Source organism: Dromiciops gliroides, chromosome 1, assembly GCF_019393635.1.
Source record: "Dromiciops gliroides isolate mDroGli1 chromosome 1, mDroGli1.pri, whole genome shotgun sequence".
Classification (NCBI taxonomy): Eukaryota; Metazoa; Chordata; class Mammalia; order Microbiotheria; family Microbiotheriidae; genus Dromiciops; species Dromiciops gliroides.
The window spans coordinates 498,946,605-498,963,916 of record NC_057861.1 but is presented as its reverse complement, the minus strand read 5'-3'; the positions used below and the strand labels follow the sequence as shown (position 1 = coordinate 498,963,916).

The 17,312-nt window shown below is 40.3% G+C and overlaps 1 protein-coding gene across 1 annotated transcript in view; it reads right to left on the bottom strand.

Annotated features, from left to right (window-relative positions):
• FBP2 (fructose-bisphosphatase 2) overlaps positions 1–9,688 on the bottom strand; it is a 65,377-nt gene extending 55,689 nt beyond the window's left edge. The window contains exon 1 of the mRNA XM_043975935.1: positions 9,330–9,688. Coding sequence (XP_043831870.1) covers positions 9,330–9,499 — 170 coding nt within the window. The 5' untranslated portion in view covers positions 9,500–9,688. The remainder of the gene's footprint in view (positions 1–9,329) is intronic.
• Between the last annotated feature and the right edge of the window lie 7,624 nt (positions 9,689–17,312).

Below are 17,312 nucleotides of genomic sequence, written 5' to 3'. Positions count from 1 at the left end.
CCAACTAAGATGTTGGGAAAGATTGAAGGCAAAAGGAAAGGGGACTGGAGCAGCTAGGTGGTGCAGTGGATAGAGCACCGGCCCTGGATTCAGGAGGACCTGAGTTCAAATCCGGCCTCAGACACTTAACACTGACTAGCTGTGTGACCCTGGGCAAGTCACTTAACCCCAATTGCCTCACACACACACAAAGGAAAGGGGACAGCAAAGGATGAGATAGGTATACACTGAGTATGAACAAGAATTTGGACAGACTTTGAATGATAATGAAGGATTGAAGGGCCTGGCACGCTATGGTTCATGGGGTCACGAGGAGTTGGGCATGACTAAACGATTGAACAACAACATAATGGAGGCCTCTGCTTTTGGTTCAGAGCCTGCACAAGTATTCTGTGACTTTTTCACATCTCCTTACTAAGTTGTGAAGAAAACCCTTTTGACTGGCTATCGAATGAAAACTGAGTATGAATACAAAAAGCACACAATACCCAAGTCAGGATCCCTTTTCATGATGGGTAAAAAATATGTGTGAGTCTTCTGGTGGAGAGAGAGAGAGAGGCCTCCATCCTTCATGTCCCAACCCAGGCTTCTAGGTAGCCTTGAAGACATAGTGTTGTTGGTTTTCTGGCTCTGCTATGTTTCCTTTTTTCCCTTACTCTTAGGTAAATGAGTGTGGAATGGATTAATCTTTGACTAAGTTTTGTTTGTTTTTTGTTTGTTTGTTTTGGGGGGCAATGGGGGTTAAGTGACTTGCCCAGGGTCACACAGCTAGTAAGTGTCAAGTGTCTGAGGCCAGATTTGAACTCAGGTACTCCTGAATCCAGGGCCGGTGCTTAATCCACTGAGCCACCTAGCCGCCCCCTTTGACTAAGTTTTAAAAGTTCAGAAAAACCATCAGAGGTGCAGGAACTCAAGTCTATAATAGAGTTTGCACAGTAGAGCCCAGGAAGGAATACAGCATCAAGGAGTAACCTGTGGGATCTATTACAGAAGTGGACTGACCTGGCAGTCAGGACATTGCATCCTTCAGCCTCAGGAGTGACTCATCCATAACTACACCTGGAAGTGAACTTGGTGGTAGAAATGTTTATGACAATTGCTTTCAGTTTGAGCCAACTCTACCCAGAGACAAGATGGTGATGTGACCTGGCTCAGGAAGAATGTTTTGATACCTAATTAGCACTTCCTTGGCAGATGAAAATATATATTGGCTGATATTTGATATAATTATCCATACCATTATTATTTTCTTTGAAATTCACTGATTTTACTATGGATGTCAAAAGGTCAAAACAAGGGGGCAACTAGGTGGCGCAGTGGATAAAGCACTGGCCCTGGATTCAGGAGGACCTGAGTTCAAATCCGGCCTCAGACACTTGACACTTACTAGCTGTGTGACCCTGGGCAAGTCACTTAACCCTCATTGCCCCGCAAAAAAAAAAAAAAAAAGGTCAAAACATACATGACATAGTTGGGTCCTAGGCTCCATTCTGTACCGATGTGGGTCATAGCAATTTGTACAAGCTAACCCACATCAGATCTGGGCCTCAGTTTCAACATCTGCAAAGTAACAGGGTTGGACTAGATAACTCCTGAGATCTCTTTTACCTCTACTACTAAGATTCAATGATCTATAAAAAATATAATCCAAGACCAGTGTTTTCTCTGCCATTAACAAAAGGGTTTAGAAAAATAAGATTTTTAAAAGTTATTCCTCGGGGCAGCTAGGTGGCGCAGTGGATAAAGCACCAGCCCTGGTGTCAGGAGGACCTGAGTTCAAATCTGGCCTCAGACACTTGACACTTACTAGCTGTGTGACTCTGGGCAAGTCACTTAACCCGCATTGCCCAGCAAAAAAAAAAAAAATATTCCTCAAGGCAACTCAATCTATTGGTCCCATTGTTTCTTAGTGTGTAACCCTAAGCAATTATCTAGTCCATTTACTTCAGCAACACACACACACACACACACACACACACACACACACACACACCTTTCCCCCCTTATGTACCAAGAACTGTGCTAGATACAGAGGATATAATGACAAAGATGAAACAGTCCCTAGCTCTAAGGAACTTATGCTATGCTGGAATGTTTCATAAAAATCCCTGGATTTAGAGTCAGGTGACCTGGGTTCAAATCTTGGTGCTGCTACTTGCTACTTGTGTGACCTTAGACAAGCAATTTCTCCTCCCTTGATTTGTTTCCTCATCTGTAAAATTATGAGATCAGAAGTATGTTATTAAATGTTCCCAGTTATCTGGGGGGGAAATGGATTCAGGAGACTCTTTTAAATTTAATTTGCACCAATAACATTTTCTCCATCACTTTCTTTTTTTTGTTTGTTTTTTGTTTTTTTGTCTTTTTGCAGGGCAATGGGGGTTAAGGGACTTACCCAGGGTCACACAGCTAGTAAGTGTCAAGTGTCTGAGGCCAGATTTGAACTCAGGTCCTCCTGAATCCAGGGCCGGTGCTTTATCTACTGTGCCACCTAGCCGCCCCTCTCCATCGCTTTCTTAAAGCTAGACAATCAACAAAACAATAAAGCAAGGCCTGGTTTTGTAGCATTTGCTTGTTTCAGTATTTTCCATAGTGAAAATTTAAAAATAGGATGTTGTAAACCTCTTTCAGTTGGCTCCAGCACATCCCCAGTGGGATTGAACTAGATTATGGTCCATTTTAACCTATGATCTTAAGTAAAAAAGGGAAATAAAAATGGAGATAACATTTGCCCTAACAACCTTGTAGAGCTTCTATGGGGAAAATAGTTTGTAAACCTCGGTGCAGCTAGGTGGTGCAGTGGATAGAGCACTGTCCCTGAAGTTGGGAGGACCGAAGTTCAAATCTTACCTCAGACACTTAGTAGCTGTGTAACCCTGGGTAAGTCACTTAACCCCAATTGCCTAAACATCTGGGGCCATCTCCAGCTGTCCTGATGTATATCTTGCCACTGGATCCAGATGGCTCTGGAGGAAAGAATGAGGTTGGTGACCTTGCACAACCCTCCCTCACTTAAATCCAATTCACTGCAAGTCATGACATCACCTCCTGATGTCATGGTCCTTTTTGAGAACAAAGGACAAACAACAACTTTGTAGAACTTAAAGTCCTACTTAATGATGATGATGATAGCTAAGATTTATGCAGCTACCTACTATGTGGCAGGTGCTTTACAAATATCTCATCCCCCAAAAAAATATCCTGTGAGGTAGGTGCTATTATTATCCCCCTTTTACAATTAAGGAAATGGAGTCAGGCAAAGGATAAGTGACCTGTCCAGGGTCATATAGCTAGGCTTGATTTGAACACAGGTCTTCCTGATTCCAGGCTCAGCACTCTTTCTACTGCAATACCTAGTTGCCTCTAATATACAAATGCAAGCCAATGTTATCAAGCACAAATATTGGAGAGAGAATATTCGCTGTCTCTCAGCAATGATTCCCAACCCTGTTTTTTGATATCCTAGAGTGTCTCCACTTACTTCCAAGGACTTTGAGAAATTCATAGATTCTCAAAACAGAATTATTTTAATTAGATTTGTTGGGGGAAGTAGAAGATAAGTGAGGTGTATAACATTAAACATACCCCAAAAGAATATTCCAGATTCAGAAAGGTTGCTATTGTTGCCTTGTAAACAGCATTGAATTTTAATTATCATTTTCAATTTATGTTTCTAATCCTAAGAACCATTTTCTGGAAAGGAGAAGTGCATATAGGGCTATCAAGTTCTGCTGGGCAGAATGCATTTTCTTAGCTTGCTACTCTTCATGGATGGAAGAAGGGCTGCCAATCATAAAGGGATATCATTGTTTTCTCTCCTCCAGAAGAGATGCTTTCAAGACAGGTGGTGATGTGACCTGGGCAAGGAGCCCAGCAAGGAGACTGAGGATATAATTTGGAAGAGGAGTTCCTGAAGTCAATTTGAGAGAGACAGACAAGATGGCCCAGAAAGGAAGAGTGATGATGGGAAAGGTGTGGAGATTGCTGATGTCTGAAGAGCTTACTCTGCTGCTGTTGTTCCCACTTGCCCCTGTTGGGACCCTGAGGAAGGCTGTAGCCGGAGCCAATTAATGCTTGTAGAAGTTTTCTCTCCAGAAGATAGAACAAAGTTTGGTGGTGTGCCCTGATTCTGCTCCCCACTCCCGCCCCATGAAAGAGGGGAGAGGGGGAGAGAGGCAGGTGTTAGATGCAAAATTTTCCTGCTCTTTTAAAGTTCATTTCTGATTTAATTAGTACTAATGCTTGCTTACTCTAGGTAAAGGTTTAATTGATCGTGACTTCTCTGATTTCAGTGTTTTATTATCTATGCAAGATAATATGAAACAGTGATTGGCCCAATATAGGGACAAAAAGTGAAAGGGACAAAGAGCAGGGATATCCAGTTTAAATGGTATTTTGGAAGAGTAAATCTCCCTGTTGGTGGCTCAAGATCTAAATGAGGGACAACCTTATTGGTACTGATTTCTTATTTTATAAACCTTACAAAGTAAGGAAAATATTAATCTGGGCTTTCCCCGCTCATATCTAAAAATAGCTGTGGCTATCTGGTAGACATCTGTGGTTCCCTTGTAATTCTTCATTGTTTTCCTCTGATCATCCAGACAAATAATTCTGTAGGGGTAGAGCTGGGAGTAGTAACTGGAAATTAGGTCACTCTCTCTACAAGAGGGGATGAGTATGCTTCCCTTTCTCTAGTTCTCCAGCAGATGATTTTTTCCACCTTATAAAGAGAAGCTTCCTAGACACCTCACTATCTAGTTACTATGCTCACAGACCCTTTCTTTTTTCTTTTCTTTTTTTTGCAGGGCAATGAGGGTTAAGTGACTTGCCCAGGGTCACACAGCTAGTAAGTGTCAAGTGTCTAAGGCCAGATTTAAACTCAGGAACTCCTGAATTCAGGGATGGTGCTTTATCCACTGCGCCACCTAGCTGCCCCAGACCCTTTCTTCTAGGCTAGGCAGTATATAAAACAAATCAAACTTCAATGCCTTCCCCTCTGGGAGTCTTCAATCTGAAATCTCTCCTGGTGACAAATTTTGGAAAAGGAAAGGGAAAAGGGTCTAGACTAAGACTGTTTATTTAGAATGTTAAGTTTAACATATTATTGCTATTCTTAACCAGCATACCAAGTAAAATGGCACTAGCATCTATGAAAATCTGTTTGGTTTTTCATAATTATTAAGGTAGAAAGGTTGATTATCTCCCCCCCCCTTTTTTTTTGCCAGGCAATGGGGATTAAGTGACTTACCCAGGGTCACACAGCTAGTAAGTGTTAAGTCTCTGAGGTCAGACTTGAGCTCAGGTCCTCCTGACTCCAGGGCCAGTGCTTTATCCACTGCGCCACCTAGCTGCCTCAAGGTTGATTATCTTTTGACAGAATTTGATAATTAACATGCTGTATCTTTTTTTTTTTAAATACTAGTTCTCCCTATTTCTAACAAGCTTAAAGTGCAGCTTTAAGTAGGCCCAATCCCACTACTGATCCACACAGGAGCAGTAACTGTTCTATTTCCAGTTAAAGTCTAATCATCCCTCCTTAGGGTGTCTGGTGGCCCCTCAATCCTGGGGATTCACTATATGCAGCCTTAGTAAACATCCATTTGGCTTGGCCTGTTGTTGTTCAGTTGTTTCCAGTGATGTCTGACTTTCTGTGATCCCATTTGGGGTTTTCTTGGCAGAGATCCTGGAGTGGTTTGCCATTTCCTTCTCATTTTACAGATGAGAAAACTGAGGCAAACAGGGCTAAGTGACTTGCCCAGGGTCACACAGCTAATGTCTGAAACTGGATTTGAACTCATGAATCTGAGTTTTTTTGTTTCTAAGCCCAGAGTTCTATCTACTGGATCTACTACAGATCCAAATTCCCAAGCTCAAGTAATCCACTAGTCTTGGCTTTCCCAGTAGTTGGAATTTTGGACATGTGAAATCATGCCTGGCTGTGTCTTTTTTTTTTAATCAATATTTTAGTGGATATGTAATATCATTGCTTTGGACACTACTTCCAATTATGCAGAATGCAATCCATCCAAGGTGATACTTACCCATGTCTTCCCCTATGTCCTCTAGAGCAGTAATTCTCAAACTTTTTAGTTTTCAGGTCCCCTTTATACTCTTAAAAATTATTGAGGACCCCAAAGAGCTTTTGTTTATATGAATCATATCTATCAATATTTATCGAGGGCAGCTAGGTGGCGCAGTGGATAAGGCACTGGCCTTGGATTCAGGAGTACCTGAGTTCAAATCCAGCTTCAGACACTTGACACTTACTAGCTGTGTGACCCTGGGCAAGTCACTTAACCCCCACTGCCCTGCAAAAAATATATATATATATTTATCATGTTAGAAATTTAAATGGATGAATTTTTAAAATATATTTTAAATTCAATTTAAATAATACTAAACCCATTACATATTAACTATTTATAAATACAATATTTTATTTTTAAAAAACTATATTTTCTAAAGCAAGATTATTTAGACAGAAGTAATATTGTTTTCCTTAATTTTTACAAATCCCTTTACTGTCTGAAATAATTGAAGACAACCAAATTTTTACATCTACTTCTGGATTCAATCTGTTGCTTTCTGTTGTTTTGGTTGAAGTTTTTGAAGAACATTTGGCCTCACACAGATATATAGTTGGAAAAGGTAGGGAGTATTTTAATAGACAAATAACATCTTGGTATGATCATGAAGATAATTTTGACCTCGTAGTCCCCCCAACAAGATCTGGGGAGCCTATAGGTCCTCGTGTTAAGAACCACTATTCCAGAAAGTCCATTTAATAAGCTGAGGACTTTGCTCTAATTTGGGTTCTTTTTCTATTGGGCAGATCCCAGTGGAATGTGAGCTGCCTGCATTTGTGTGTGTGTGTGTGTGGGGGGGGACAATGAGGGTTAAGTGACTTGCCCAGGGTCACACAGCTAGTAAGTGTCAAGTGTCTGAGGTCGAATTTGAACTCAGGTCCTTTGCCAAGAAAACCCCAAATAGGGTCATGAAGAGTTGGACACAACTGAATAACTGCCACAACAAATAAATGCTGCCTGAGCTGACTCATCCTCTTGATTTTCACCCAGGTCTATAAATCAAAGGATGACTTGGAGTTACAGGTAGTTATTTCAAATCAAAATACAGTTTTCTGGTATGCTCCAGGCAGGTAATATTGACATGGAAAGTGGAGGATTTCCAATTTGAGTAGCAAAGAAACAAAACTCTTGAGAGCCCAAGGCTAATTTCCAAGGGTTATGCTGCCACCTGCTGGTTGAATAGCATCATAGGTTAACTGACCATAAGCAGATTTTTTTCAATTCCAGATGAGAAAGTCAATGTTTATTTATATTTTAATACTATCAGTCACAAACTTCAAGATGAATCCTTCACAGAAAATAAATGGAAGCCCTTTGTTGGGACCTAAAGGACAGTGCCTAGCATGACACCTTATACAGAGTGGGTCCTCAATAAATACTGAATGATAATAAAAATAAAAATGAGAAGTAATCAGCAAGGTAAAAAGTCGAAAATAGGAGAAATCACTCATTTCCATAGCTCTTTAAGGTTTATGCAGCCTTTTTCCTCATTAAAACTCTGACTTGGCATTTCAAAGTATAATTATCCCCATTACACAGGTATGTGAAATTGAGTCTGAAAAGTAAAATGACACGCCCAGGATCAAGTGGTTAGTGAAATGTCAAGTACTAAAGCCAAAGTTATAATACAACATATGTATGTATGTGTGTGTGTGTGTGTGTGTATATGTATGTGTGTGCATATGCATATGTGTATATGCTTTTTTTTTTTTTTTTGCTGGGCAATGAGGGTTAAGTGACTTGCCCAGGGTCACACAGCTAGTAAGTGTCAAGTCTCTGAGGCCACATTTGAACTCAGCTCCTCCTGAATCCAGGGCCAGTATTTTATCCACTGCGCCACCTAACTGGCCCATATGCTATTTTTCATTGGTAGGGTACTCTGTATAAAGTGACCCATTTGTATTAATAGAATAATTAGAAAACTAAAATAAAAAACATAAGATCCTCATTTCTCTTGACCAAACTCCCAGACTAAAGTCATCCAATAGTTTTATAACTTGCTATAATTTGCTTTTGACATTAAGGTAGAGGGGTGGAAAGAAAGAAGATCTATGGATGACTTTCCTTCCTTGGTCACTTTCTTTGAATTCCATTCCAGCCCACTCACACCCTCCAACACATACCCTACACTTTCTGATATAACTAGAAAATAAAAAAGATAAGAAAAAGATGGCTATTGGAGAAAGAAATGAGACAAAAAATCTGGTTGGGGCATGAGTGGAGGGAAGTTAAGGAGAATGACAGAAGAAGGAAATCGAGAAAAAATTGATTTGTGAATCACTCCATAAACCCCTTTTGCTGAGTCTAGTGACTGCACTATATTTTTGTAGGATCACATGTAGTCACATCTGCCACATAACCTGTTTTATCCACCTGAAAATCCTCCTGTGCAAATGCACTTTAAAAAAAAATCCAGCTTGCTCCATTTACATTAGAAACAAAATAATGGTGAGTAATTATTGACATGTAATTTTCTTTTCTATTACTTTATTGGAAAATAAATTCTTATACAGTATATGAAAAAGACCATTTGCATATGTGTTTGGGGTTTTTTGGGGGTGGGGAGTGACCTGTGATTCATTTGTGTAAGGCAGTGCTTCTCAACCTTTTTGATCTCAGCACTCCTTTATATTCTTATAAGAGATTTTGTTTACACAGGTTATATTTATTGATATTTATTGTTTTAGAAAGTAAAAGGACGTATTATTATGAAAATAGTTTTGACCTCACAGACCCCTTGAAAAGGTTTCAGGATCACCCCACCAGAGAGCCTGGACCGTACTTTGAGAACCACTGGTTTAAGGAATTCCTTCCTAGTGGGGAAAATCTCATTACCAATGTAGATTGACAACTCTTCCGCAATGTAGTCTTAGAGTTTCCAGAGTGGGATGTGGAGAGGTTAATGTGCTTGGTCCGGATCATACAACCACCATGTGTAAGGGGTGACTTAGACTCAGGTCTTCCTCACTTTGAAGCCACCACCATACTCCCCTGTCATATATAGGGTGTCCCAAAAGTCCTAGTGCGGTTTTAAGCTTTAATGTGTATTAATAATTTTTGTAAAAGAAAAAGGCTCCTTTTTTTGCATCTCATTTGCTTACAATTAATTTTAAATATTTAAATATTTATGCTTTGTGCCCAATGAAGCATTTCTTTAAAGGAAACATCTCCCTATGAGACCCTTTATTTTATAGTCTGGTGAGAATATAACCTGCCCCCCACCTTTTTCTCATTAGTACTCACAGATGTGCAAGGCCTGCCTTCCTCACAGCTGAAGAGATGGCCTTGATCGCAGTCAGCATGGAGTTCAGCAGCTGGGTGAGCTCTCCTGTCCCTTTAGCTTGTTGACCCTTCCCCATAACAAATCTGGTGAGTGTGATCATGTCTGTTTCGAAAGGGCTTCTGTCTGCCATTTTGACTAGGAGATCTCAAACGATTCTTGTCTCAGGCAAGAAATCTTTCTATTCTTTTCAAGGACTGAGGCTCCCGGTTGAGTGTATTAACACTAACACCATGCCAGCGTTTTCAAGAGAAGCCATGTGATGTAAATGCCTCGGAATAGCCCTTAGGGAAATGCCTTTTGGAATCTCAAATCCTGGGTGTCTTCCAAGCCACTCCAGCAGGTCCTAAGTAGAGGAGCACTACTCTCCAGTCTCTATCTGTGTCCCTCTCTTTCCTCCTCACCTCTCACCCACCCCCATCAAGAATGGGAGAGAGTTTCTCTCTTCGATTTTGACTCCATCGGGAAGTTAATGCTAGAAGATCTCCTAATTAAAGTTTAAGAGGAGGGGGCAGCTAGGTGGCGCAGTGGATAAAGCACCGGCCCTGGATTCAGGAGTACCTGAGTTCAAATCTAGCTTCAGATACTTGATACTAGCTGTGTGACCCTGGGCAAGTGACTTAACCCCCATTGCCCTGCAAAAAAAAAAAAAAAAGTTTAAGAGGAGATAATTTTCCCAAATGTAGGTAACAGTCCCCCAACTCCTATAGCCATTCAATGTATAATATGGGTATTGAGTATGGGACAGTCTTTATTTCTCTTCATAGAGAATGTATAACTCTCTCAAAGGATTCAGAGGAACTCATGAACAAATACAGAAACATAAAGCCTGCAAATAACTTATCAACTCCCTCCATAAGGGAACTGCACTTGGTGTTTTTTGTTGGGACAACCCTCTGCCATTATCAGTACTTCTGTGTGATCCTGGACAAGTCACTCAGCCTCTCCTAGCCAGTTTTCTCACCTATAAAATTCTGATAATGTTAGTACCTGCTTCACAGTGTCGTTCTGAGGATCAGCTGAGTTGACATATGTAAAGTGCTTTTTAAACCTTAAAGAGCTATAAAAATGCTAACTATTATTATTGTTTTAATAATAAACATCTTTATTTATACTTCTGAGTTCCAAATTTTATCCCTCCTTTCCTCCCCCCACCCCAGTAAGCAATCAGATGTGGGTTATACATATGCAATCATGTAAAACATCTCCATATTAGTCATTTTATAGAAAAAAAAAACTTACCCCCCAAAAAAAAAAGAAAAAGAAAAAATGAAAGAAAGAGAAAAATAGCATGCTTCAGTCTGTGTTCTATCAGTATCAGTTTTTCTTTGGAGGTGGATAGTATGTTTCATCATTAGTCCTTTGGAATTGTCTCGGATGATTGTATTGCTGAGAATAGTTGTCACTCACAGTTCTTCATGAAACAATATTGCTGCCTCTGTGCACAGTTCTCTTGATTCTGCTCCCTTCACTATACATTGGTTCATACAGGTCTTTCCAGGCCTTTCTGAAATAATCCTGCTTATCATTTATTATAACACTTACTACTACTACTACTACTACAACCACTGCCACTACTGCCGCCGCCACCACCACCACCACCACCACCACCACCACGTCTCCTCAAGAATTTTAATACCACTCTGCGGTATAGATTTACCCATAAAGGCAACCATATTTTGGAGCTTGATGAACAAATAGACCTCATCCCCTCAGACTAGCACCCCAATGTCCATGTAACTCACTGGCTTTGTTTCCCAACTGGGACACTGCCCTGGAACCGTGTAGATTGTTCACTTCTTTCTCCAAGAAGTTGTATCAGGAAATCTCTCTGAAGTAGGGTGCTTAAACCCTCAAACTAAGAAACTACTGGAATTTGGATTTACCTGTGAGGCAACTCCCCAAACTGACACTGCCAGGGAGAACTCTATTCTCTGGGTAGACAGTTGATCCAGGGGGATGCTGCCTAGGGAATTCAAAATTCCTCTCTCCTCTCACATAGGATGTCATAGTTCAGGCACTGATATCTTAGCACTCCCCTCTCAGACTACTGGCAAGCACATTGCCATGTTCTTCTGCTATAAGTCATCACTGTTCCAGTGGAGAATGGGGGAAAGGGGGAGAAGTTCTTCCACCCCATCAATGCCCCCCCATCTCCCATAGCCCTTCACTACATATGGAAAGTACAGAGGGAAACAAGGGGAAAGGTGAAGAGGGAGTTCTGGAACATGAAAAAATTTTACTTCCTTACTTTTATAAGGCCACAAGGAGATGTAATCCTGTCAGACAATAATCAGGAGGTGCCAGTGTACCATCACTTGCCTTCAAACAATTGCCCCTTCCCTGTAATAAGGTTAATTCATCTCCTAGATCTGCCTCAACTTTACACTAAAAATCCATTTTTATTGACATCTTTTGTTTTTATACCACTGTTATTCCCTTCCCCCTACTCAGTGAACCTTTGCTTCTTTTTTTCTTCTTTTTCAAGGCAATTGGAGTTGTGACTTGTCCAGGGTCACACAGCTAGTGTCTGAGGCCAGATTTGAACTCAGGTCTTCCTAACTCCAGGATCAGTGCTCTCTACCCACTTTGCCCCCTCGGTGCCCCAAACCTTTGCTTCTAACAACCAAAACAGTTAAGCAAAATCAGCTGATACAGTAATTGTTGGTGTATACAACACTGAATAACAATGCCAAGTATCACATTAGGGTGCCTTAGTTTTAGTTCACATACTGATTATGGGGTTTATCATTCCATGTTAGATCAATAATAAGGACCCTTAGCATCCTAATTGATACTCAGGTCTGTTGTTATGATCTCTTCCAAAGCCATAAAACAGATTTAGAAGCACTACCAAAACCAATCATGGGGCAATGTAAGTGTCTACCCTCCTGGATTCAAGTTCTTGGTAAAGAAAAACCAGTGTTTGTTTCTTCTTCACAAGAAAACAGCTCATGCTCAATTTCCCTATCTCCCTGAGATACATAGTGTGATGTTTAAAATCTAAATTGTGGTCGCCTTAAATTAGAAGCTTTAGCACCAGTCCTCGGGCATGAAACATTTATTAAAGCATACAGATATTCCCATGGAGTTCAGAAAGTTAAGAAAAAAGCCTACTTAGCCTAGAGTTCCAGCCTGGTCTGGTTCTTCCTCAAATCCTCTGCCACAAGCCTGCTTCAATCACAAACTCTCTCCAGAAAGCTGACTGTGGAAGCTTTTTATAGGTCTGGAACAGAGGCGGTCCTTATACACTGCTTCAAGCTCATTGGTTGGCATCATCCAAATCCATTGGTTCTGAAGGTGTTCTCAAGGTGTGATTACAATCCAGTTAACCTGAAGTAGGCTTAATCAGCAGTCAATCACTCTCACTTGATTCAATCAGTCTAGATTAATCTCCAGGTGGGTCTTTGAGCATCTGCTAAATCTCATTATTTCATCACAATAGGAAGTTAATGGCATCATCTCCAAGTTACCTGAAGCCCTTATTTCTCTTCTGATGTATCTGTAACCAGTACAAGTCCAGGGGTTGGAGTTTCTGGAGTATCCAGGAGGACAGGGCAGCTCCTCCTCAAAGTCTGTCTATGGTCTGCAGTGTATGCTGTTGTTCCTTAAAGGGGATGATTCAAAGGGTTTGGCTATCAGATGGGATAAACTTGTAACCTCGATTTTGAAGCTCCCTAGACGGCAATTCCCCAGAGCTCTGGATACTGAATATAATAGAGACATCAAAGGACACTGATGACTGGGGTGCAGGGGGCACTCTAGAGCAGGGCTTCTTCAAGTTTTTCTGATCTCAACCCCTTTTGCCAGAGAAATTTTTACTCGACACCAGGTATATAGGTATTTAAAATAGGTCATGTAAGGGGGGGGGGGCGGCGCAAACGGTCCACTTGGTGACTCCTTAAGCAAGACTTTCTGTGTAGCGCTCCGGTAGCATATAGGAATACATAAAAGCAATCATTAGAAGGGAGTGGATCACATGACCAGCCAGATGGGAGCCTGCTCACTTTCTTCAGATTCAATTCTCTAAAAAGGGAACTGTATACCAGATGTAGACTAATTACAGCTAAATCTACAAGTCTAAAGGAGAGAGAATCCTAATAAAATATTTTTAATAAAACAAAATATAAATTTTATAAAATATGAAGATAAAATAAGTTTTATACAAATATTAAATAAAATATTTAAATAATTTAAAAGGATAAAAATCAATACAATTTTTTTTGGAGAGCTCTAATCTTTAAAGGACTCATTCAGCACATCTCCCCACTTCCCCCACCCTCCCTACCCACTGTGCTCCCTGAGCCACATTCAGACAATTTCTGTACTCGGCAAACTCATCAAGTGGACAAGGTATACTCATAAAATTTATCAGGGGTGTTCCTGAACAGGACCCCCCCCCCCGCCCCGCCCAGTACACTTTAATTTTGTGTTCTTGTACTATTTGACCTAGAAACTAGCACTTCTAGATTTGGTCAAATAAAAGGAAGAGATACATCTTTATTTTTTACACTTGATTTACTGAGAAAGCTTCTAGCGTTTGTCCATCATAAACAATTGCTCTTGTTTGTTTATTTCTTTTTAATTTTCTTTATTATGAACTTGACAAACAATATATGTGGACTTTTCATATACAAAAAACCCAAAAACCTTGTCTATGAAAATGTGACTCTATTCCATACAACTTGTTTTTCAAAAATGCATATTAAGTCTAACACAGTAGTACCACCACTGCCCTGCTCATTGGAATCCCTTATGAACTCCCTTTCTTCTTTCTTTTGTATATTTTAAAATTTTTAGTTAATACTCTTTTCTTTCTTCTCTCCCTTTTTTTATTCTATCACTACCCCTACATTCCCCTCTGACAACTCTTCTCTCCAAAATAAAAGCCCTCCCATACAAAAAAAGCATAGTCAAAACAAATTCATATATTGATTGTGTCTGAACATGTATGTCTCATTTTCCTCCTCCAATCCAGGGCTTCTTAAATGGTTTTCCACTCTTGACCCCTTTTCACCTGAGAAATTTTTACATGACCCTGGGTATATAAGGTATATAAAATAGTTATACACAGCCTTTTACTTTTGCCAAATTTTTCTTGACCTCCACATTCAGTTACCCATATGGGGTCAAGAACTACAGTTTAAGACACTTTGCTCTGTTCCACCATACTAGATGGTGCTACTTGCTGGGCCTAGAATCAGAAAGACTCATCTTCCTGAGTTCAAATCTGGCCTCAGACACTAGCTGTGTGACTCTGGGTGAGTCACTTAGCCCTGTTTGCCTCAGTTTCCTCACCTGTAAAATGAGCTGGAGAAGGAAATGACAAACCACTCCAGTATCTTTGCCAAGAAAACCCCAAATGGGGTCATGAATAGTTGGGTGTAACTGAACAACAACAATAAAAGGGGTATATACTTAACAAAATTTTTGTGTACCATAGGTTCTTTACCTTTTTACCTTTTTGGGATACATAACTAGTAATGGTATCACTAGGTCAAAAGCTATACACAGTATATGGTTGATTCTCAGATATACTTATACAGCCCTAACTTCTCTCATGACCTCCAGTCTCACATATCTAACTTTGGTTATATTGAAATGATGCCACATAGATGCCTTAAACTAAATACATCCAAAAACTGAACTCATCTTCCCTTCACCAAAGCCTTCCCCCATCCAACTTCCTTATTACTGTGAAGGGTACCATCATCTTCCCTATCACCAAGGCTCATAATGTAGGTGCCATTCTTGACTCTTCACTCTCTCTCATCCCCCATATCCAATCAGCTGCCAAGTCCGATAGGTTCTACATTTGAAACAACTCTAGTATATGACCCCTTCTCTCCTCTGATAGTACCAACATCCTGGTGCTGATGCCTCACCTCACACATTGCAATAGCCTGCTGTTTAGTCTCCCTGCTTCAAGCCTCTCCCCACTCCAATTCATTCTTTACTCAACTGTTAAGATTATAATTCTAAAAACACAAGCCTATATAAGAAATGACAAGCAGGATGATTTCAGAAACCTGTAAAGATTTATATGAACTAATGTATAGTGAACAGAACTAGGAGAACATTGTACATAGTAACAGCAATATTGTTAGATGAAGAACTGTGAATGACTTAGCTATTCTCTGCAATATAATGATCCAAGACAATGCCAAAGGACTAATGGTGAAACATACTATCCTACCTCCAGAGAAAGAACTGATATTGATTGAACACAGACTGAAGAACGCTTTTTTCCACTTTCTTTCTTTCATTTTTTGAGTCTTCTTATATGTAAATGTTTTACATAATTGCACATGTATAACCTATATTTGATTGCTTACCACCTGGGGGAGGTGAAGGGAGGAAGGGAGGGATAGAATTTGGAACTCAAAACTTTAAATAAAACTGTTTATTAATTTTTTTAATTACAAAATTTTAAAACCCACAGGCCTATGCCATCTAATATGTCATTCAACAAATACCACTGATTCCCTGTCACCCCCAGGATTAAGTATAACATCCTCTCTTTGACATTAAAAAACTGAAATAGGGGCGGCTAAGTGGCGCAGTGGATAAAGCACCGGCCCTGGAGTCAGGAGTACCTGAGTTCAAATCCGGCCTCTGATACTTAATACTTACTAGCTGTGTGACCCTGGGCAAGTCACTTAACCCCAATTGCCTCACTAAAAATAAATAAATAAATAAAAACCTGCAATAACCTAATCCCTTTCTTCCTTTCTAGTCTTCTTATACCCTACTCCCTACCTGGAACACTATGATCCAGTGACACTGGCCTCCTAGCTGTTCCCTGAACAAAACGCTTGATCTCCCAACTCTGAGCATTTTCACTGGCCATTCTCTATGGCAGGGTTTCTTTTTTTTTCTTTTTTTTTTTTGTGGGGCAATGAGGGTTAAGTGACTTGCCCAGGGTCACACAGCTAGTAAAGTGACAAGTGTCTGAGGCCAGATTTGAACTCAGGTCCTTCTGAATCCAGAGCTGGTGCTTTATCCACTATGCCACCTAACCAACCCTATGCCAGGGCTTCTTAAACCTTTTCTAGGTGAGTAATACAACTCATTTTTCTAGGTGAGTAACTATCAACCCCTTTTTACCAGAGAAGTTTTAACATGACCCTGGGTATATAGGTATATCAAATAGGTATACATAACCTTTTACTATTGCCAAATTTTTCACAACTCCCACATTCAGTTACTCAACCCAATATGTTGCGACCTACACTTTAAGAAGCTTTGCTCTATGCCAGGAATTCTCTCCCTTCCTGATCTGTCTCCTAGCTTCCCTGGTTTTAAAGTGCCAGCAAAAATCCTACCTTCTACAAGAAAATTTTCCTGGTCCCTCTCAATGCTACTTCCTTCTGCCTGTGGTTATTTCCAATTTATCTTGTCTTTAGGTTGTCTGTGCATAGTTGTTTTCATAATGTTTCCCCCATTACACTTTGAGCACCTTGGGAGCAGGAATTGGTTGGGTTGGGTTTTTGGGTTTTTTTGTTCGCAGAGGGGAGTTTTTTCCTTTTCTTTTTAATTTTGTATTCTCAGTGCTTATTACAGTTCCTGGACCACAGTTGGTTCTTCATAAATGTTTCTTGACTTGAATTAGTTTGGCTTGACTTGACTTTGTATGCAGCAGGGAAACAGTAGAAAGGGAACTAGCAGATAGAGATGGAAGATTAGAGTCAGAACAATAGTAGAGGTATTCTTCTGGATAATACTAGTGGGAATGGGACTTAGGGTCTGTGTAGAGAGGATGACTTCAGCAAGGAGAAAGACCACCTTTTCATCAGAGACTGGAGTAAAGGAGGAGAGAGGAGGATCTGATGTCAGCGAATATGTGAGATGAAGAAAAGGCAGCAAATGCCATCAATTTCTTCAGTGAAGTATCAGAAGAGATCCTCAGCTGAAAAGGTAAGGGTAGGAGTGCCCTGAGGAGGGAA